The sequence below is a fragment of the Ruditapes philippinarum genome, unplaced genomic scaffold (assembly GCF_026571515.1).
Source record: "Ruditapes philippinarum isolate M1 unplaced genomic scaffold, ASM2657151v2 ctg5888_1_1_1_1, whole genome shotgun sequence".
NCBI classification, from domain to species: Eukaryota; Metazoa; Mollusca; class Bivalvia; order Venerida; family Veneridae; genus Ruditapes; species Ruditapes philippinarum.
Genome location: NW_026853308.1, coordinates 69,108 through 92,299, shown reverse-complemented (window position 1 = coordinate 92,299; position 23,192 = coordinate 69,108). Strand labels below are relative to the sequence as shown.

Here is a 23,192-nt window from a genome sequence, read left to right as displayed (position 1 = left end):
AGGTGCCCGTTCGTGCCTGAAATAATGCACGGAAGGGCACCTGAGGTCTTCCTCCACCAGTAAAGCTGGAACGTCGCGATATGACCTATACTGTGTCGATGTGACGTAAAACCCTAAACAAACAAACAAACAAAACTGTTTTTTTTTCAATAGGTGAAACACGTCACAAAGAAGGCATTTAAAGTATAACCAAAGTTTATTAACAGAAATAAACATAATAGAGTTTTATTTTTCTCTCATTATACAAAATATAAAGAGAAGAGGATATTCAAACTTTTATTCTATAAATAAAGGATTTTTCTTCTCATTAAGGGGTATGAAAATAAATATTTCGTACGTGTTTGTAGCCACGAGTGAAATATGATGCATGTAATTTTCATACAACAAGACGGAAACAAAAGATCAATAGGTAAAATCTTATATTGAAGACTATTCATGATAAGACAATTTAAACTCCAAAATCAAACCTATCAAACATCTACTCCCCAATTGCATAAGTTGTTGGAAATAATCATATAGAATAGAGAAAACGGAATCCCTTAAGTACAACCAAAATAACAAAATTTAAAATGTTGCAGGCTCGGTTCATGGACAGTATTGGAACCTGCAAGTGACGCCCATATAACCGATTATAATATTCAGCAGACTTTTCAATTAATTAACATTAAATGGAGAAATTTGAATTTAGAAACGATTTATCAATTAATAATTTTGATGTACTAATAATGGTCCTGGGGATATATAGAATACCATAAAGCAGTTATAAATTTCTTGCAAAAATGTTAATGCTATTCAGTGTAAATAATTTACATTCCTTTTGCCAGACTGATACAAATGAACGACTCGTGCGATGGTGTATGGATATAGTTTTCTCATTATTTTCAAATATCAATATTCCTCTTAGCTACCTATTTAGCTCTAGAGGAAGAGCATCGGCTCTGTAATACACCTTCCAGCTATACTGGTAGAATAATACCTCACAAACGGGCACCTGAGCAGAACCACCGACGTACCGTTAGGTAGTTTGGTAGCTTACTTACACGAAAAAATATAAAGTCCCTGTCGGGGATCCAACCTACACCAATGCGAGGCAAGTACTCTGATCTGGCATTGGCGATAAATGAATCGCGTGCTCCATATTTACATAATTTTATCAATAAATTGTGGAAAAAAAAATTTTTGCAGTTATGAAAGACGTAAATCCATACGCTACTTTAAGAAAATGGTTACATACAAAATGACTTAAATTTCTATGAAAATTAAATTCTTTATTGATGTAAGTCATATAAAATATGGAAGAATATCGTACATTCTGCAAGAAAATATACTTGGCATGTGCTTGTGGTTCAGAATGGAATATCCGTCCAGCGGGTATACATCAATAGGCGCCAGCCCGACAAGCCTCGTTTACTAGTACCTCGAAACGGATATTTCGTTCCGAACTGCAACACATGGCAGTTATTATCTATAATAATTGTGCGATTGCACGATGATGAACTCACGGTAGTACGATGGCCAAATAAGACATGATTTAATACGACCTATAAAAATCAATCAGTGGGAAAATTTAGCAATAAAATCTACACTGTAAAAACGGGCGTTTAAGTTTTAAACACATTTCGAAACACTTTTCCTGTTACACTTTGGAAACACTATAGAATGGAACACGTCACATGTTCACGAATACACGCACAAATGTTTCCTGTTTTAAACGCTTCCTGGTGTTTCAAACTGAAACATGTGACATGTTTCATAGCAGACACTTGTAATGTTACAGTTTTGGGAACACCTGAACATGTACAATAAACACGTTTGGTGTTTCAAACTGGAACTTGCAAAATGTTTCCAAACCCACATGTGCTGCTTTCAAAGCGTTCCTGATAAACATGTCACATGTTTCAATTTCAAATGCATAACGTGTTACTGTATATGTTCAGGTAAGATCAAAACAACTAAGGAAATACATGAACAGCATATTGTTACTACAAAAAATGCTAATGAAGTATTTTTGGAATTTATTTATTATAACATTATACAGTTTTTTTCATTTTTAATTTAACATAATTCAAGAATACAACTTTGCTAAACACAAGCATGAAATGAGCTGTTAGAGCGACAACATGCCTGCACTATTCTCAATGCATTTACTCCGAAATGAGGCATAATTACCTTGAATTGGTATTGGTAAATAATATTTTCGTATCTAACACATGTACAAAGTTTCGGCTAAAATTCTATGACTGGAGATACAACTTTCACACAAAAAAATACATAATTTTATATATGCAGAATTTTCTAAAAGGAACACCATTTAGTCAAAATGCAGAACAGTTATTGGTCTTTTTATGTGAACTTATATTTGCATACAAAAAAATGTGTGAAGTTCCAAATAAATATCAGGAGTCCATGGTTGTCTTTCTTTGTCTAAAATACTTAACATTGTGTCATGCAACACTAATGCTATAATCAGCTGCTAAGCTATTGCCTTACCATTTTTTAAATAATCAAGCTAAAAATTATGACATCATCAAACATCTGTTGCAAGAAATATGAAATTATTAATTTGTACTAAAATAGCCAGATTGCTATTGGTTAAAATCGCTTTTTATATAATATGTGTGTTTTTTTCACGAAATCTTGTGCTATTTATATAAATGAATTGTGCAACAGTCATCCTCTGTAATTAGCATAGATGACCAGAAGCAATATATTAATAATTCATAATCATCATTAAGTACAGTCTGTGATAAACATAAAATAAATAAATATAATAAAAAAGAATGTACTTAGTAACTTTTAATTTACTTGCAAACCAAAAAAAAATCTACAGTTAATGAAACAATTTATCTTTGTAACAAAACATAGGATAAAACAATTATGAGTTTAATAGTCATTAAATATGATGAGCTGTTCACCCCTCAATAATGCCTTCAGCTGGCAAATATCACATCTAATTAATGAAATCAGTTCTTCAGAAATACTTATGATGAAGAGTGTGAATAGTTACATATTAAGGCATCATTAACGACTCTCAAAAAAGATTATAGTTAAGTTAAACATACTTCTGAGGAAGTGTAAATTGATAATTATCTAAATGAAAGTAAAGTTCAACTTTTCCTTTTATGATAGCTGGATCACTTAAGTCACATTGGCTTCTTTTCTTTTCTCTCCATTTCCGTGTTCATTCTCTTTAAATATTGAACAAATCCATAGCTGTTATGCCCATCAAACTGCTGCTGAAGTACAGTTTGCTGAAGGAAGCAAAGCACCTGTGTATACATACATATTTCATTCATAGTAGCATATTAGCATAAGAAGTTAATCAAACCAATCAACACAGCTATAGCCTCTATTGAATCGGCTGTCTTTAGAAGAATATGTGTACCATCAGAAACAATAGCCATGTTCACAATACATTCATCTTTCTCAATTGCAACCAACTTTGGTGCCGACTCTGGCGCTGAAGAAGATTCCCATCATCTTCAAACTGAAACAAATATCGATAATTTTTATACATCAGTTTTTAAAAAAACAAACTGTTAGCATTTGTATAAACCTTAGATATCATTCAATGTTAAAAGCATTTTTAGCGTTATCATCAAGCGACAACTACCATGGAAATTATTTATTCTTTGTTAGAATAGTTTACCTACATTAATCTGTTTTGAAATAAAACTGGCATTAATTATTTATCAAACAAGTGTGCATGTCAAATATGACATGCTGATAATTATGGAAATAAGATGTTAAGGTATATTCCCTACAAAGTTTTGATGTAAAATATGTACACAGATGTACAGACATGTCAATCACTGAATCACAGCTGGTCACATAAAAAAGAAGTTTTAGGACATTAAAAGATTTGAATAACTAACACCCTTACCATAATTATTTGCATCAAAGGCTGAGTCTTCTGACCCTTTCCTTTTCTGTAAGCTGTTTCTGATTCTAAAGCCTTCAGCACTGCCACATTAGAGTCATCCTGAAAGCACAATTATGAACAGACTAGGCTAACAGAAAGGTGCAAAACTTCAGATGAATAAGCCACGCCCATTTTTAACGGACTTTTTTCAATTGCTTATATTCTCATTTTCACCAGCATGTGAATTCTACAATGTAATCTCATACCCTTATACAAGTCCTGACTCAAGATGCGATATTTATTTATTATTTCAATTTCGATTTCAATTACGAATAAATAAGTTAGCGAATAGTTTTAACACCAACTAAATGAAGTGACGTCATAATTTACATTGCAAATGACATCATCAATGTTCATGTCATACTATACATAATCATAACAAACAGGCTAGACGATTTTCTTGTTATCTTTACTTTGCCGGCAAGCCTCGCCCTTTCTAGTCCTTGATAAAATTAATATCAAAAGACAGTAGCATGTTATTCTCCAGATCTATATGTTTTGACTAGATATTCTTGAAATACCAAAGTGGGTGGGGAAATCAGTTTTATGGTTAATGAAAATGCTTTTTTGCGCCCGTCTTAAAAAGATCTGCCTTTTCAACCTTTGAATTTGATCTACAAATACATAGGTACATCGTACTAACCTTTTGCTGTTGTTTTTCTATGTTTTCCTTGCTAAATTTACGCAAAAATGAAGAAAGGTAAACTTTGCGCCAAAAAATTCGGCTGCAGCAGGAGAAAGGAAGTTAAATTCGTAAACACCTCGGATAATATCAGAAGGTGTTCTTGATCGGCATTCATGACATACGCAGAATGTTCGCCCTGAAACACCGGCGTTTAAGACAGAGACACTTTCGCATTAAATATTTCTTAACATTCGTATTGTCTTATCCTTACTGTTATGTTTCTGTTTACTGTTATGTTTCTGTTTTGTTTGTTATTAATAATCAAAACACGAGATGAGCTTATGACATAAAAGTAAACACAAACGTTTCATGTTTGCACACAGGCATGCCAATATTAACACCAACCGTTTAAACACTGCACATTACTGTTTTAGTTATAAACACCCGTTCCATAAAGAAACGCATGTGTTTTTTTACTGCACACAACGAGAACACATACGTTTTGTTAACAAACACCTGTGGAACGCGTCAGGCGTTACTATTTTTTACAGTGTATAAAATATTGTTAACATATTAATCATAAATTATGTATTTTACAACCTCGCGATGGTTCAACATGGGACGAATTCCTTGTTGGTAAACATTTAAATCATTTTGTTACCAGAAATAGTGTTCTGTACAAACAGTTTCGAGTATATTAACAAACAACTTTATTTTAGTTGAAAAAATAATAAACCAGATTATGCAACCTATAATTGCAACATTTTATGTGAAAGCGCAATTATAGATCCTAAATAAATATAGACAAGTGGACAAAAAGTGGCATTTGCGCTCTGAAGAGTTTGCCTCTACGTTTTAAATCTTTATTGCAGAAAAAAAACTGCCACACATTAGAAGGACATGAATTATCCAGGCAGCAAAGGTGTCCCTCCATAGTACAAAATTATTGCGAAATAGGACCATAATTCATCCAAAAATGATCAAATATCACACACACCTATTTTATGCACGATTTCAGATGATAAAGATGGTTCAGTGAACGTTTAGTTCAAATCCCTTATGTAAAAAAGACAGGTTTGAGTCAGACTTCCCGAAAAAATCCTTTCCTTGCCTTTGAAAACCTTGTTAACGCATAATGAGAATACACCACATCTTAAACCGTTCGTAACGTTCGAATAACAATGGTATAGAATAGCACTTTTGATATCAGTTTTAAACGTTATTTGAGGTAAAGATGAATTTGCAGTTTGTTCATTACGGAGGCGATGAGAACCCGCTCGTTTTTATATATTGTCAACATAATGAGAATGCATCGCATCGTAAACCGTTCGTCACTTTTTTTTTGGACTTAAAAGTATAATGGAATAGTTTATCACTTTTCAAACCAGTGAATAACATTATTTTAGTTATTTTATGTAAAGATTTATTTGCAGTTAGTTCAGTACGGAGGATATGAGAAACCACTCGTGTTTATATATTGTAATGTATAGATGTATACAAGTCACAAATAAACTCTTATTAATATAATAAATAACACCGTTGTCAGTGAGGTTATCGTACGATACCATGCTACTTTTAGCACTTCAAACTTTTGATAACGTTATTTTGAAAGCGCCTGATGTACCTTTTTATTCGAGATCAAGTAGTCTAGAGATAAAATTTAGATTTAGAATGCTGATGAATTACAATTTCGGATAGGCTAAAGTCTTATTGTAGATTAAAGTACAAATCTTAGTGGATCAAAATTTTTTGTTTACATTGAACTTCATTTTGAAAACTTATTCTGTATGTGATAGTACTTTAAAGTCAGTTTTCATCGTCGTAGTACTTAGTGGCATGGTTGATCGAATGATTATCTAATTTTGTCTTAAATACGCAAAGGGATTTCGACGCGATTTTCTTTTAAATAAATACTTGTTTACTTTTTCATCATGATAATGAGGGACATTCTGAAGATAGTTATGTTTTTGTGCATACTTAAACAGTCATATTCAGACAATATATTTGACGAAGCTTTCGAGCAAGACTTAGAAAGGTTTGTCGAGAAGACAATGGAATGCCGACACATCCCTGGATTGACACTATCTGTTGTTAAAGGTATTTCATTTTGTTTCCGATTCTCGTGTTATATTACTATAGCCGTTGCAGTTGTATCATTTATCTCAGCCTTGCGAGTTTTATACAAAGAAAGAGGGAAATGAATGATGAACTTGCACTTGCCAATGCCCTTAATGAAAAGGCTGAATCAATCTGACAGATAATAATTCCTTTTAATTTTCGGATGTGTACGATTTTCGTTTTTTATTTTTCGTCTCTATTTTATTAGTTTGATTCACACATAATAATATTTAAAAATAAAGAAACCATAGAGAACGGTGTGAACTACTAAGCCAAATCGAAAATGTTGAAGATTCAGTTTAATTTAACATAGTTATCATTTTATTAGAGTTATGGTTGCATGTATATTTAAAACAAGGTACTTTGAACGAATAAAAATGACGCATTTATAGGTATGTTATATTAAAGATACACTACAGTGATAAACTATATTATAAAGTAGATTTTCTTTAAGCTTCACCATTGAATTATTAAGTAAAGGCTTTAAGCATTAAAAGTTTCTGCACTGTGCTGGCAAATAAACATTTTTATATATACTTTTAATGAAAAACGATAGCATATTACGAAATTACTCATAAATCTTATACATGTATTTGCTATTGTCAGTTATTGTTTATTATTTACTTAAAAAGATTCAAAAATTTGGGCTAAGGGTTACGGAACAGCCGACTTCTCGAATGGACGTATGGTTGACAACACTACACTATTCGGTATTGGTTCGGTTTCCAAATCATTTACAATGGTCCTTCTCGGTATTCTACTGACAGAAAAGGGGTAAGGATGGTTATTGCCAGCAGGGTTGATATCTGAGTTTATTTTCGTTTTAATTTATTTGATTATATTAAACAATATAAGGGACATTTGACAGAACTTACATTCACATGTAAATGAAATAAATAAAAGTATATGAACGGTTCAGTTAATGTATTTTCAACTACAATAAAACGATTACTATACATTTCATTGGTCTTTGTTACATGTACGTCAGACCAACACATTAGGGGTCAAAAGATGAGTGCACAGTTTTCTGGTGTAGGAAGACCTCAGGTGCCCCTCCATGCATAAGTTTATGCAAAAACATTGTGACGTTCTGTAAGCCAGCTTGATACCTTACCAACATGAAGATTCAAAAGTCCCAGGCGGGATTCGAACCCACAGCTGTTGAGGCCAAGTTGTCTGAAGCCAACGACTTAATGCTAACCCTCGGACTAGTGAATTTGAATTTAACAGCAATGATGAAAAAGTTTATTGTTTGATTTAAAGTGTATAAAGCCATATCGCTGTTGTTTGTAGATTGTAAAAGTTTGTTTCTGTTATTATCTAATTGATTACTGAATATCTGAAGTGATTTTCTTTATAAAAAAGCATGCCGGTAATGCATTAAGTCATCAGCAAACCCATTAAAAGAAGCAGCAGAATATTTTGTCCGGATATTTTACATTTTATTATGTTCAAGTACAATATTTGACGTGTAAATTAAATTACGCACACATTTAATGGTACATGTTTTTTAAAAAAAAAAAAAAAAAAAAAAACGACCATTATATTATATTAAGAAAACTACAGATATTGCTCTAAACACTTTTAGATTAGATTGGGATACAAAAGTGCACGATATACTCGGATCAGACTACGAATTCATAGATGAGTATAGGAGCAAAGAAACAACACTAAGAGACTTGTTGTCACACCGGACGGGACTGGCTCGTCTTGATATTGGTTTGTTTTCTGGTTTTTCAAAAAGTTTATCAAGGGCGCAGCTAAGTATGTGAGTATACATTTAACTGGTCAATGGTATTCTTGTGTTTTGTTAATCCGATTATATATGAATATAATATGGTAGTGTGACGACAAATCCATATTGGAATGTCATCGGGACATAAATTTGTCGTGCATGTTATTTTATGATTGTGAAAATTCAGTATTTACATCACTTATTGATAACATACTATACATATATGTTGGAAGAAAGGCAATCATTACATGGTTTAAGTTAGAGTTAAAAGCAGCAGTTATAAGTCTTAGTTTCAAAATGTCATACGATCTGAAAATTATTTTCACTCGCTTACGAGTAAAAAGGTTGCAGTCGGTATTAATATTAATCTGTTATTGAATAAACTTCACGAGAAATGATTTTTTTCTCCACAGAAGTGATATACATATACATGTATCATAAAATCTCTTGTCGAAGTATATATGTTAATTTATTTATATATATTATAAAAAGTTAATATCTTGAAAGAAAAGAGCTTTACAAATTATAATGTTGCTTTTTAACAAGCTCTAGAATGTTCATCTTCTTCAGAATTGAGTTCACTTACGTTGGTCTATAATCGAATCGCACAAAATCAATGTTTACATTTTATGATAAAAACATACTATAAAACGTTAGGGTGTTTTTGTAATTTTTTGTGAGACATGTTCATGTATGTTGTAAAAATACCGTATTTTATATAACAACAAAAACATCGATATTAAATATAAAATGATACAAGTATTATTAGCATACTTATTTATTTAAAGAAATTATATATGTGTGCATACATGTACAAATGTATATTCAATAATTTACCATCTAACCGTGTATGGTTTAATTGATCGTATTTTTTATAAATGTAATGCTCAAGGGTCATATGTGATTTATTGCATATTAATGATAAAGCATCTTCTTCTATAAAACACCATACGTCTTGTATATTCTAATATATAACAAAAATGTATTTCAGGAAGATGAAGTATTTACCTCAACTATTGCCTTTTCGAGACAGATTTCTCTACAATAACTTCATGTTTATGTATCTCGGACATATAGCAGAAAAATTAGGTGAAGATACCTGGGAAAATCTTTTGAAATCTAAGGTGTTATTGCCTATTGGAATGACATCGACTCAAGTACTCAAACAACCAGAGGATGTGTTGAAAGATAACGTTGCTAAACCATATATATTCAATGATAATGAATTTCAAAATGGCACACTTGATATTTACAGGTATTTTTGTTCTATGTAAACATTGTTCATGCTCCAAAACCTTTATTTTAATAACTGTTGAAGTGGTAAGTGAACCACACAGGTGGTTTAAAACGGTACCTCATATCCAGTTCACAACTATTTAAATTTCAACTTCATTTTTCAATGGCCCTTTATGTACAATGACAGTACACATATTTACCTAATAACAATATCAGAAAGCTTAGTTTATTATAAACATCTTATTTATTATCATAACAAATACCTTTTCAGTTTAAGAATAATGTTTTGTTTTTTTTAATATACGACAGACCGGCGGGGACATTTCAACTTCATGAATTCCTGTTTTCATCTTCGTGAATTCACAGTTTTAACTTCGTGAATTCACGTTTTTTTAACATATGGAATTCACGATTTTAACTTTACGAATTCAACTTTGTGAGTTTTCGATTTCAATTTTATGAATTCACGATTTTTACTTCACAAATTCACGATTTCAACTTCATGAATTCAAGATTTCAACTTCACGACTGCATAATTTTAACTTCATGAATTCACGATTTCAACTTAATGAATTCACGATTTCAGATTCATGAGTCACAATTTTAGCTTCACGAATTCATGATTCGCGCGTGTGAATTGGCGCAAAAAATTGAAATCATGAATTTGTGAAGTTGAAATCGTGAATTCGTGAAAATTATTCCGATAATTCAAGAAGTTTCACTACCGGTCTTTCGTACTTATGAGATGTATGACATTAAAGACGTGTTAAGTTTAAGTCATATTAATTTTGACCCGAAGACAACTAACTTTATTATATATTGAACTTAATTTTTTTTGTAAAAAGTATGAACGGATATCCTTTTTATTTGAAAAATATAAAATTGTCTTACTATAATTTAATTAAAGATTTGATTTACATTTTCTTTTTCTTGTAAAATGTATGAACGTATATCTACGGAAGCTTATCAGGGCCTCCACTTATCTAAAACGTTCACGCCATGTCAACTTGTTTCTTCTCAATTTGACCAAATACATTCCATGAAGATGTTATGATTAATACGTAATATATAAAACATTTCGTGAAGACGTTAGGATTTATACGTAATACGTAGAAGTTTTTAATCATTGCAAAAAAACTTTGTTGGATTACGTGAGCTTTTTGCCAATGCGAGTTACGTCTTTGTGTCTTACTTAATATTTCAGCAAAGTCGTGAAATCAAGAGGTTTCGACAGGATTTTTGTCGAAGAGACAAACGCTTCAAGCAAATCGAGAAAAATTCAGTTGCAATGCCTAAAAGCTTCTCATATTTGTTAATAAATTTTATTGAGAAATGCAAAAACATCTTATCAATGCGAATAAAAATAAGTTGACTTGGCGCAAAACATCTCACCGACTGTAGGCCCTGATGCGCTTCTGTATATATCCCTTTTATTTGAAAACTATATATTTATCATAATTTAATATTATTATATTATTACGTTCATATTTTCTTTTTCTTCTAAAATGGATATCTTCTTCTTTTTTTGAGAATTATCAAATTATCATATTTTGAAAAAAAAATGCAAAAACATCTTATCAATGCGAATAAAAATAAGTTGACTTGGCGCAAAACATCTCACCGACTGTAGGCCCTGATGCGCTTCCGTATATATCCCTTTTATTTGAAAACTATATATTTATCATAATTTAATATTATTATATTATTACGTTCATATTTTCTTTTTCTTCTAAAATGGATATCTTCTTCTTTTTTTGAGAATTATCAAATTATCATATTTTGAAAAAAAAGAAACGTGATATGTTCTTGCAATCTTTAATTTGGGTACCAAAATAAATAATAAATGGTATCGGGTGTATCTTAAAGATCTCAAAGCGGTAAACCACACTAAGTGAACTTATATATATGTACATAATTATGCAAATAAAACAATTTTCAAACATCGAAGAGTATGTAAAATATGTACTGCGAATATTGGTGCATATTATATGTTATCATTAAAATATATGCATTCATTTCTTGTTGTAAAATTTGACTTAAATTTTATTGAAAATTAAGTTTTTATTACCTCCCTTTGTTAACATGAAAGGTTAAATTCGGTAATATCTTTATAGTGCTTTTTGGAACTTACAATATTGATAAATCTTAATTTGAGCATCGTTTTTATGATTTTAAACCATAAAAAATGTGTTACAGGTTCTTTAAAGTAAATTGGTCTATAATGGAAGGTCTGTAAATAATAAACCTGATAGTATTTTGTGAAGGTTTGTAAATAATAAACCTGATAGTATTCAGTATCAGTCATAACAACACACAACAAAAGAATATAATATGGATGTTATAAGATCTGAAATATCATTTTTGTATTTAGATAGCAGATAATAAAATGTCATACAACAAGATAATATTATTCATCATATTAATGTTCATATATAATCATTAGAACTTTATCATCAACTTTTGTTTTTCCAGCAATATTTTATAAGAATATCTGATCGATACATTTTATTTTTTATGAATATTTGAAATATTGTGAAGTATTTATGGATAATGTGGCCTTTGTAAACCTTTCCATTTTAGAAAATTGTTTTTTTTTTGTCTATTTTAGTATTTATCCGGCCGAGCCTGCCGGTGCAATTTTATCGACTGGAGAAGACATGGCAAAATATCTCCGGTTTCACCTAAAAGATGGAACTACTGAAGATGGAAAAACACTCCTGAATCCCATACTTCTCTTCGAGGCATACACTGGTAAAAAAAGCCTTCGACATTGTCGTAATAAATAACACACGATTTTCGGTGTATATACAACCCGAGTTCTGGTATATTACCCCGGAAGGCAGCCAAAGTTAAAGGGTTAACAATATCCGCTGTCATCCCGACGTCCATATTTTTATTTATTTAATTATACCGTAAAACCGTTAACTACAATATTAGATCCATACACTGTTAAAGAAATACTTACACACAACCTTTTTGTTATTCTGTATCTTCCCAGGGGAGTTAACTAGTATCATACTAAATACAGAGGCATGTAGCAGTTATGTGCCGTAGATTATACACGGAGAATATACTCAATGAGGTTAAGGATACAAAACGGGTCTCGGGGAATGTATATTAAAGTTTATATTTAGTTATGATATTAATATTCTATTTTTCTATCATGATTTTGATGTCCTAATGTCAGATAAATACGATACATCTGCCAGAATCTTAAGCTATTATTGTTCTTTTGACCTTACGTATAGACATATAATTAATTGTCATTTTTATATAAATATAACTTTTAAATTATATATCCCTACGCATGTCACTGAATTTACATTCTTGTTAATTCCATATACATAACGGTAGAGCAAATGATGCATCTCAGTAATTATTAGCAATGTTAGATAAATAATGATATTTGAACCCAAAAATATGCCATTTAAGAACAAAACGCAACCATTTACAATGTGATATAAATTTACAAATTTACGAAATCATAAAAATTAAAACGTATGCCAAGAAAAAGCTCGGTTGGGCTATACCATCCACGCTTTTTAACCGGTAAGCAAATTTAAAATAAAACTTATATATAATTATTAAATGTCATATACTTTAACAGCAACTACCCCTACAGTGGACAAAAGTTTCTTAGATAGTTACTATCTTACTCGACCAGAATTTCCAATATCTGAAACACCTCAAGGTTATGGACATGCTTGGTTTTCCGCCTCATACCGAGGTAAGGTTGTTAAGTGCAAATTGTTTTGGACATTAGACATAAAGTATTTGCATGTATATTATTTTAATCTATGAACGAATTTAGCAGGTTTTAAGACGTTATTTGTATATGACGAGTTTACATATTAATGCACTAAGCTCATAAGAGTAATTTGCAAAAATATAATCATTTTATGATAACTTAATATTTAGACTGTAAAGTGAGCATTTTATATAACATATACATAGTAAATAAGCTTTGGTGATTGTAAAAACCACACCGTTATTGCTTAACATGTTCTAGAGAAATTATTTCTGCCTTTAAAATAAAATTATTTGTACAGATGTTAATTAACAAAAAAAGAAAGACGCACAATTATTGTGAACATCAAAATTCTTCCTGTGAATGTCCAGTAAAATTATTGACTGTGTTCCCTAATATTTAAGGATACCGTAAGATATGGCATAGTGGTGGACTCTTTTCGTATATCACGCAAGCATGGTTTTATCCCGACATAAATGCAGGTAAATTTAGGTCGTCTTATTTTATATAATAAACGTTTTTTGCATGCATGACGTGCATACACTATTCCTTCTTAAAAGAAAACATCATATTAATATAGTTCAGCATCTAAACACTGAATATTATTCATTAATCGACCAATATTCCCATGGTTATTGTTTTTTAATGTTAAAATGTTGATTTCTGGCTTAATCCGGTGCTTGGAGCGTGGACGACAGTTTGCACTTGACAGAACCGTCGATGAATAGGCTCATTCAAACCGAGCCTGCATTTTCAATTTTATCGTTTTGTACTTTCTTTAGGGAATCGTTATTTACTCATTTGTGATTAGCATAATTTTTCTAACTTACAGGAGTATTTGCCAGTGTTAATGGCCCAGCTTTAGCAGGCTTGCCCGGTTATGCACTCCGTACAATTATGTATTACATAACTGACAAGCTAATCGGTGAGGACCCGTGGCTAAACGAGACAACAACATGTGAATTTCCAGACCTTTGGCGTAATATAACTACAAATTCAACAGCACCAGAACCGTTTGGAAAATTAGAAAATCCATCAGAATATATTGGTATTTACGGGAGTTATTTCCTTCCTGCGCTGACTATCTCAACAAAACCTGGTGACGATTCTTCATTGCTCATTCAAATGAATAGGCTCGGAGGTGTCCTACATTCAACGCAAGACAAAGATAGGTTTTTGATGGAAATCACTTCTCCATGGGAGTACATGACAGCTTTTATAGATGGCAATAACAATACAGTGTTTGTCAATTCAACATTTATAAGAAATAAAGACGGTGAAGTGAGAAGCATTGAGTTCAAGTATGAAGTAAAAACTGTGTACACCAAAGATATCACAATCTTTGACGACCAAGTTTCAGGCCAAGCTGCTGTTTTGAAGCTAGATACATATTGCATCATTAAGAAGTTTATTATTATGATAGCTATTTCATTTGTGGTTGCCAAGATTAATTTAACCTAAAATTACTTTGAATATTATTCAACTGACTTTGATACATGTTAAACAAAAGGAATTATTCGAATTATTCAGGAAATTATAAAGGGAATTTCTCGAGACAAAACGGATTTGAATGATTTTCTACGGCAACTTAATTTACATTTGTTATGTAAAATACATTTATATACATATTTGAATCATTTAGAATGTAAAATACAAATCTACCGATTTGCAATTGTAAACGCTCAATATCTTGACTCGTGTTTGTGTTAGTTTACTTATCATAAGCAGAAAAAAAAACAGAAAAAAAAAACAAAACAAAAAACACGTTTACTTACAACAAACATTTTTAAACTGTCCAATGTCCAATAACAGAAATACATTTCCATATAGGCAAAAGCAAATAAATTGTCTTTGCCAGAATCGAGGTTATTTATGCGTTAAGATTGTGTCACCCGAGGTTAGCCAAACTCATCTTTTCAGTTTCGGCACCGTATGGCCTAAACTGTTGGTGCGAGGTAAAACCAAACAAAATAGGCAACACAAAACAAGCATAGTCATATTTTTAATTGATAAACTTTCGAAAAACTAACCATTATTGCAACAACTAATCGTTCATACTATATCAAGTACGTTGAATACCACTTTTCCTAAACGTTTCTCTCCGCTACAATAGATATCGCAAATCTAATCAGTGTCAATTGTGTATTTCGGAAGTGTTAAAAACGAAAACGTTCACTGACAGCTGACAACGAAAGCCTTTGCATGTTTCAATAATCGAATTAATTCAAAGTATTGCTTTAATTATTACTACAGAGAAAGCGACATAAGTATGTCAATGTACTTTTGACAATCTACAATTTGTTCTCGAGAACAGCAAGGGCATGTTTAATGATTGTCTTCTTCTTAAAAGTTTCTTTCAACAAAATGGTTAAGTCTTTATTCACCGGATCAGTTTGATGTCGGTGGTCTTGTGTTTCTGGGTCGTGTGGAGATTCCGCCCTTCCTTGATTATCTTGTTTTTCATATTTTACCTTCATCCCTTCACTTCACCCAAAAGAAACACATTTGAAGGTTAGTCGAATGGATAAAAAGTCAAGTGATAGCACATTTAAGAAATACTCAAAACTATTTTATTAATACCTTCAATGAAATTGTCAGATTTTTTTAATGATTAAAATCTTTGGAAACAGAAATGGTGCAATAACCAACTTCATTCTTGATTTAAATTCCGAGTATCACAATTGGGAAAACAGTGCAATTTACAATCATAATTAAAATTCTTTTTTTTTCTTAAAAATATCTGCTTTATTTGATTTGTTTCGTTTTGAAGAATGCTACTTTATTCCACGATCTTATAATGATTTGGTCAAACTCTACCATTACTGTATCTGGTCATTATAGCCATTGTGTTAAAAGGTCTTACTTTACTTATTAAAACATTTAGCTTAAGCGTTTAAGGTACAAAGTTAATTTTGCAATCGTGTATAAAGCACTTTATCAATATTAGTATGCTTCCATAAAAACGTTTTTTTCCGTTGCTCATTGAAATAGGAACACACGCCGCTTAGATAAAGTGGCTATATTTCGGACAGCACACTTTCGGACATAACATTTAACTTATATTTTTCACAGCTTTTCTGCGAGAATGTTGAATTCGAGAGTCAGGTGGCGAGTAATCTCGAAAACTCCATGCATTCATATGATATGAACTGTCCTTAAAAGTTTGTTAATTTTACACAAACATGTAAGATACATACAATACAAACTATTTTGCATGTTTTCAAGTACATTATGTGAATGAAGAAAATAATGTTAAGTTATTCACATTTAATGCGTCTGATATTATCCTTTTGGTTCAACTACGTATTTTGCATTTCGTAATTCGTGTAAAGAGACCGATTTGACAATACCCTTGAACGTACAGGTGCACAGCCTTGTTTTGATTATGGAATTATCAGGTCAGTCTTTAGGCGACACTACAGTCAGCTAATTTTACATACAAACAAGATACAAAGGAACAATTAAACCTATTAAAATTCACAGATTTGTTCATAATGGGATGGTCATTGAACTTTTAATCCATGCCTTTGCACACAAAGGCATTTAAAGGTGCATGTAAGTTTAAACCCTATCCTCGGATGACGTAATGGTTGATGACGGACACTGACTCTAGTGATCATTCATCTCTCAGGAATCATGTGTGATTGGACGATTGCCACTTATGGAGGAACTGGTTGTAACTTGTTGGATATCGAAGATAGCCGTTATTTGTGCGATCGCCGACAAATGTCAAAAATGTGTTAAAGTCAGTCTACTAACCAGACAGAAAAAACTGACAAAGAAATAGTTAGAGAACTTCAGTAATAGACTTGGAATATGTGTCACACAAAGTCTTAAGCTTTAAATTATTTCAAAACAATAATAAGACAATATTGCGTTTTAAAATAAATGCCCTGATTCCTATGTTATGACCCTTTATATTCCTAAGTAGCAATGCAGATGATTATTTACCTGTTGTTGAATTAAGGTGCTTCTTAACTATTTATATGAAGTTTAAATTAATAAAAGTCTAACGTTTATGATTCTTTAATAAAAATGTTTATTTAACGGTCACGAGTCATAACGTCCATCACTTAGGACTTCCCATGAAACGCAGATGGGTTGTTTAGCATTTATAAAAGAAGAGTTGAATATATATTCCTTTTTATGACAAGAATATTATTGTATTAAATGTCATTAACAATACTTACAAGAAAAAAACAAACACTATCATTTGCTTTTATTAATTTATCACATTCATGCATGTTAACAAAAAATTAAGAATGTTACAAATCAGTTAAAACAAACATAAAGTAATAGAAAACAATGATCTTCTAAAAGCCCTTTACAGAAGAATTTTTAGATTAAGAAACTATTAAAACACTCAAGGAAAGAATTCCTTTTTAAACATTCTATCGTCTTATTGTGGAAAACACTATGCAAACATTTTATGACAAAGTTTAACACTATCATTAATCCTCATCTTCTGTGTCAAGGTCATCATCTGTGACAATGTCAGCACAAGCACTAATGAACTGAGAAGCTTGCTCAGCAAATTCTTCTGCTTCAATAACCCCATTTTCTAAAATTATACAAAAGTAAAATATGTTTACCAAATGATAACTATGTGTCTTTAACTATAATATGTAATACATACGTTAGGTTTTAGATAACTTTACTTGACTGTGACAATAATCTTTGTTTACCGATATTAAAACTAATGTTTTGACATGATTAATCTGAAATAGTATTTCAGTAGTAATAATATCATAAGAATAGTTCTTAATTGTTTTCAAAATCTGAAGTGGATGCAAACATTATACCTTTAAACATCAACGCAAGACCTCTTATAATACATTCAGTGACAATAAAAGTAGAGCAAATTCCATGTCAGTCTTTATGATTTAATTCTATCAGCAATCGCAAACGTCAATATACAAATATATTTACTGTAATCTTTATACATAGTACAAACCATTATAATCCAGGTCCAAGAATAAGTTTAGTGCCATTTTGTTGTTACCAAAGATAGCATGCATTTCTTTGAGAGCTATTCCGCCATTTCCATCAACATCGTATGTAAAAAAGTCACATGGATTAGCTTGAAGTTCAACATTGTACAGTTGTTGTTCATTCTGTAATAAATAAAATATGAAATGTAATATAAGAGAACCTTTTTTTACAAAATGAACAAATATTTTATGAAATGTGTCATGTTTATATAACCACTACTGCTTTTGATGCTTCTTCAGCAGCAGAAATAACAAACCAAAATAACCACAAAAACAACAAAAGCATGCTGTTGCTGCTGTGGAAACTATCACTATTCACAATGAAAACGACAACAAAGTTAACGGTTGTATTTTGCATACAGACATGTTTGAAACAGCAAATCAATATTGTTTATACTAGTAAAGATTTAACCGCTTGAAATTATTTTTAGCTTATTTAAAAGATAATTATGTTGACTGAAAGTAATTTTCAAATCGATTTCAGAGATCGTTGGGCATCTCGCACGATATAAATGAATGGCATAAATCGTCCGTCTCGTAACTCTTTAAATTTATTCAATGTTCCATACAATGTAAAATAGTGTGTTTCATTCGTTGTATCTTTTTTATCAGAAAATGCGATTCAAATAAGAAAATAATTCTTATGAGACATTTGAATTCTTACTTGATCGTCACTTCTTTTGTAACGCCGGCCTGGAAAAGTAGGACTTGGTCTAGGAAAAGTAGGGCGTGGCAATGGTATTGGTCTAGGATAAGTAGGGCGTGGCACTGGTATTGGTCTTGGTCTAGGCAAATAGCTCCGCCTACCGCTTCTCCAGGCATCAGTGTACATACAACAGGCCAATAGAATGGCCACAGTAAATAGCGTCACCCTCTGAAATAGGAGATTTATAGACCTTGATATTGAGCGGGAAAATTTATATACATTAAGTATTTATAAACAATAGCAAAATATGATTTTAAAAGACGAAATAATAACAACAACAAAACATACTAATTACAAAGACAAATTAATTCGCATTTTGATTTGTCAAATTTTAATTAAACTGCTCTCACATGTTTACTGGTGTATGTAAAATATGCAATAAAATATGTTCCAAGGAAGAATAATATCACATACCATGATTGTTGTATCTTCTGCTTCAAGTCGATCGTACACAAAGGACTATGACAAAACAATGTGAGGTACGAGCAAATCGTATCCCTATTTATAGCCAATCAGATTAAGATTGCATGACAAATGGTCACAAACAAATACATTGTATGTTTACTAAACAAAGCAAAGTTTTGTTAATTTCTTTTTGCATATTATATTTAAGGACAAACAATTTTATGTTTGTTAACCAGTTTTTCCAAATCTGTAAATCGCCTTATTAACCATGTTTAAAAACAATATATAATTGATAAAACATAATTTAATATTCTCAAAGAATAATGTGTGCACACTTTCAAATAATAAATAATTTTAATCCATTTTAACCCATTCAATAACAGTGTTCGCACTACTTAAGTACATATTGATATGTAATGTGTATTTTTGCGGGTATAAATACCAAAATAAAGTTTGTACTACTTTGTACTATTACTGCGACTCTTAGTTTGGTTGATTCTACTTTATACTTACGTTTACTAAATAAAAGGGTTTTAAGACTGTCGTACTATATTTTCCTTCGAATTATTCTGTATGTTATCTGTATCAAAATGACAAAATCAGGATTCGATTATACTGTTTATGTTAATAAGTTGGTAAGTTATGAAACTCGAAATTTAAATATATTGGCAATTGTTAGATTGTTCCACGAAATCAAAATGTTAATCTCATATACAAATTAATCAGAAATTAAAAAAGGGACCGATAACCCATGAGAGTTGATTTTTATATTTGACGTGACATGCTCGGAATGTCATGAAGCAAAAAAAGATTTTTTCTTCTTAAGAAATTTAAAATACGAAAGCTTTGTTGTTAATCAAATTTCAAAATATGTTGCCTAAAAGAGTACAATGCAGTACTTTTATCTTATTTCTTTTGTCGTTGACATGTCATCGTAGGGTACACATCGGGTTTGACGCGTGCACTTCCTAATTGAGAAGTAGAGCATTTTAGCATCGCAAAACAGCGTGATTATTCATAAGTTTTATTTTGGAAACATTCAAACAAGGGTACATAGAACATTATTCAGGACATCACTTTGAATTTGTAGAACATGTACATAAGGTGATCTGTCTTGAATGACTTTACATTTTATCATTTCATTTTCGAATTGATGAGTGTGAAAAGGAGAATTTTGGTAGATTCTGTTTAATCAGTATGACCTGGCTACCTGAAATAAAATTATAAAAGATATATCAGTCAATTTTGATACTCGCTTGTCAGCAATAGAAAAATAAATAATAATAATAATAATAATAATAATAATAATAATAACAATAATAATAATAATAATAATAATAAAATATAAAATTAGTTTTAATAATAATAAAAACTAAACAAAACAGCACGGACTATATCTCATTTTAAAATCATACAATTAGTCTGAAGCAATATTTTTATTTCATGACATTTTTATATTGTTTTTTTTTTGCAAAAAAGGACAAGTACAACAATTGCAGGCATACTTTCAGAACTGTGCCTTTTTGTTGTGCAATGGAATAATTAGTCAAAGCTTAAGCAAAAGTTTTTTTAAATGGATCATATTAAAATCCATCTGCAAATATACGGAATTTAAAAGAGGTTAATACGAAGCATTGAAGCAAATAAATATTCAAATATGCCTTATTCGACAGCAGAATACTTCCTCCACCAATCCAAGAAAACGAATATCACATAAACTTGAATTTGGTTACCCAAGTATTGAATAATAAAACATATAATAACATTGAATCCTTGAAAATGTTGAGAGTCGATACATTGATTGTTCAAAAGATAAACGCCATTCAAAAGTATTGTAAAATATAAAATGATCAAAAGAAAACGTAACTTTTTGGTTTGGTTTTACGGCGCAGCAACATAATTAAGGTCATATAATCCTGAAACAGGAAATATGATTTTAGTTAATCTCGGATGTTACAAACTAAAAGCAACACATTGGGTCAAAACCAGCTCACCTGCTGTAGCTAAGATATGCATAGACTTCAGTAATTCGGACTAATTCAGTCGCCTCTTACGATCAACGCAGTGTTGAACGGATGCTGTAATTGTAATGCCTCAACCAGATGATGCAACCCCTCACCACAATGATTTTATCTTGAACAATTTTGTCCGCTAAGAAGTAACGTGATCAAGTAAAACATGCGGGTCGTTAATGAATCCTAAATATAGTACAACTTGTAACACTGACCTCTTAAATCAGCAAGGTTAGTTGTACAAGTTCGTACTAGGTTGTAACTTTGCATGTCACAATGACATAATCTAACTGCAACATTTGTGTTCCTGTTTCACCATCCAATAAGTCATAACTTCCTAGTTCTCTTATAGCGTGTATGATATCTCTAGTTGATGGATACATTCAGATCGTGTTACAAACTTTGCATTCAATCATTTGAAGTTTTTCAAGCACATCTCGTTTGTTTTGTCTATTTTAAGCTGTCTTTTTGAAATGGGCGTTGGGACCTTTTAATCTTGTACCTAGCTCTATTCGGCTCAACAAGTACTAAGTTCTGTATTATGACATAAAGTAAATTACTAATACATCGTGAGGTCGTATCAAAAATGTACGACATTGATACATGAAATATGACATTATTTATGATTTTATAAACATGCATGTTCCCACAAGTTGAAATAAAATTCTAAATTAAATATATCTTCTTAAGTAATAAACACGACCTTTTTATTTTTGATGTCGCTTTATTTAATTGTTATATAATAAATACACTATATACTTGAATGTGTTTCTTTGTTTTGAGAATGAATTAATTAAAATCATTTTATATATTAAATAGTTTTAATTAAAAACATCATATCGTTTCATGTTTTAATTGCTATGTAAGTTGATATTATAATTATATTTTTCAGAAAAGACGTTTCATTCTGTTCTCATATCATGGTATTGTTTTACAAGTATTCAATATGTTTAACCGTTTATACCGGAATTTAGTTCATAGCGATAAAAGATGAGTGATTGTAAATAGTCTATGATTTTGAAGAAATAACGTTCCGGAAATAACCGATTTGCTACGAATATAATTTCTTGGCGGGAAAGTATTCTAGTAAGACTACCTTAAAACAATTTTATTGAAGAGGATGAATATAATGTAATAATGTATGGAATATAAATGATTTATTTAATTAACCATAAACATGACAATACTTAACATTTAATTCTAACTCAAACAATTTAGCAACTTCAAAGATAAGTAGTATACATTTTAATTTAAGTAAATAACATTGAAACAAATACAGTCTTGAACGAATATTTCTCCCGTTCTAGATGTCATCTCAACATAATAAGAGTGACCAATACCTACCATAAAGCAAGAGGAAAGCTATTGACTGTGTGGGAAATTATGGAATGTCGAAGGCAACGGCTGCCAGACTGTATGGGGTTACAAGAACCACCCTACTAGATAAACTATCGGTAAGAGTTCCCAAAATGCCAACAAGGCCTGGACCTCAAGTTTGACTCCTGATTAGGAATAAACTATAATTAACTTTGCAAATAAAAGCTTTAGATATAGATGGACGGAATACCATGTTTAAAAACAACTTACAAGGAAAGGAATTGTACAAGGCCTTTAGAAGGAGAAACCTAATAATAGTACGATAAAAGGATTTCAATAAAGAAATCCATGAACTACTCTGATTAATTCGATTGATT

General features: G+C 31.1%; 2 protein-coding genes and 1 long non-coding RNA gene across 3 annotated transcripts; 1 reads left to right on the top strand and 2 right to left on the bottom strand.

Moving 5' to 3' along the window:
• Positions 1–2,717: 2,717 nt before the first annotated feature.
• Positions 2,718–4,679, bottom strand: LOC132736451 (uncharacterized). Its single transcript, XR_009626577.1, has 3 exons — positions 4,566–4,679; positions 3,884–3,982; positions 2,718–3,487 (listed from the first exon to the last, which is right to left on the bottom strand). It is a non-coding gene; the product is annotated as an uncharacterized LOC132736451 (long non-coding RNA).
• Positions 4,680–6,203: 1,524 nt separating this feature from the next.
• Positions 6,204–15,078, top strand: LOC132736456 (uncharacterized). The gene is made up of 8 exons (XM_060723596.1): positions 6,204–6,644; positions 7,298–7,439; positions 8,254–8,433; positions 9,392–9,655; positions 12,245–12,387; positions 13,244–13,363; positions 13,789–13,866; positions 14,217–15,078. Exons 1-8 carry the CDS (start codon positions 6,479–6,481, stop codon positions 14,843–14,845), a joined length of 1,722 nt encoding a protein of 573 aa, XP_060579579.1. The 5' UTR covers positions 6,204–6,478; the 3' UTR covers positions 14,846–15,078.
• Positions 15,079–17,596: 2,518 nt separating this feature from the next.
• Positions 17,597–19,652, bottom strand: LOC132736450 (uncharacterized). Its single transcript, XM_060723590.1, has 4 exons — positions 19,496–19,652; positions 19,040–19,249; positions 18,339–18,498; positions 17,597–17,945 (listed from the first exon to the last, which is right to left on the bottom strand). The coding sequence occupies exons 1-4, from the start codon at positions 19,496–19,498 to the stop codon at positions 17,836–17,838; spliced, it is 483 nt and encodes a 160-aa protein (XP_060579573.1). The 5' UTR covers positions 19,499–19,652; the 3' UTR covers positions 17,597–17,835.
• Between the last annotated feature and the right edge of the window lie 3,540 nt (positions 19,653–23,192).

What these genes read in the sequence shown, in the direction of transcription:
- LOC132736456 (XM_060723596.1), top strand. Translation starts at nt 6,479, where the DNA reads ATGATAATGAGGGACATTCTGAAGATAGTTATGTTTTTGTGCATACTT. An exon ending in GACACTATCTGTTGTTAAAG is followed by an intron (nt 6,645 to 7,297) that starts GTATTTCATTTT and finishes TTACTTAAAAAG; the next exon opens with ATTCAAAAATTTGGGCTAAG. An exon ending in GTTTTCCGCCTCATACCGAG is followed by an intron (nt 13,364 to 13,788) that starts GTAAGGTTGTTA and finishes CTAATATTTAAG; the next exon opens with GATACCGTAAGATATGGCAT.
- LOC132736450 (XM_060723590.1), bottom strand. An exon ending in ACAAAAGAAGTGACGATCAA is followed by an intron (nt 18,499 to 19,039) that starts GTAAGAATTCAA and finishes TATTTATTACAG; the next exon opens with AATGAACAACAACTGTACAA. An exon ending in CTTGGACCTGGATTATAATG is followed by an intron (nt 17,946 to 18,338) that starts GTTTGTACTATG and finishes GTATAATTTTAG; the next exon opens with AAAATGGGGTTATTGAAGCA.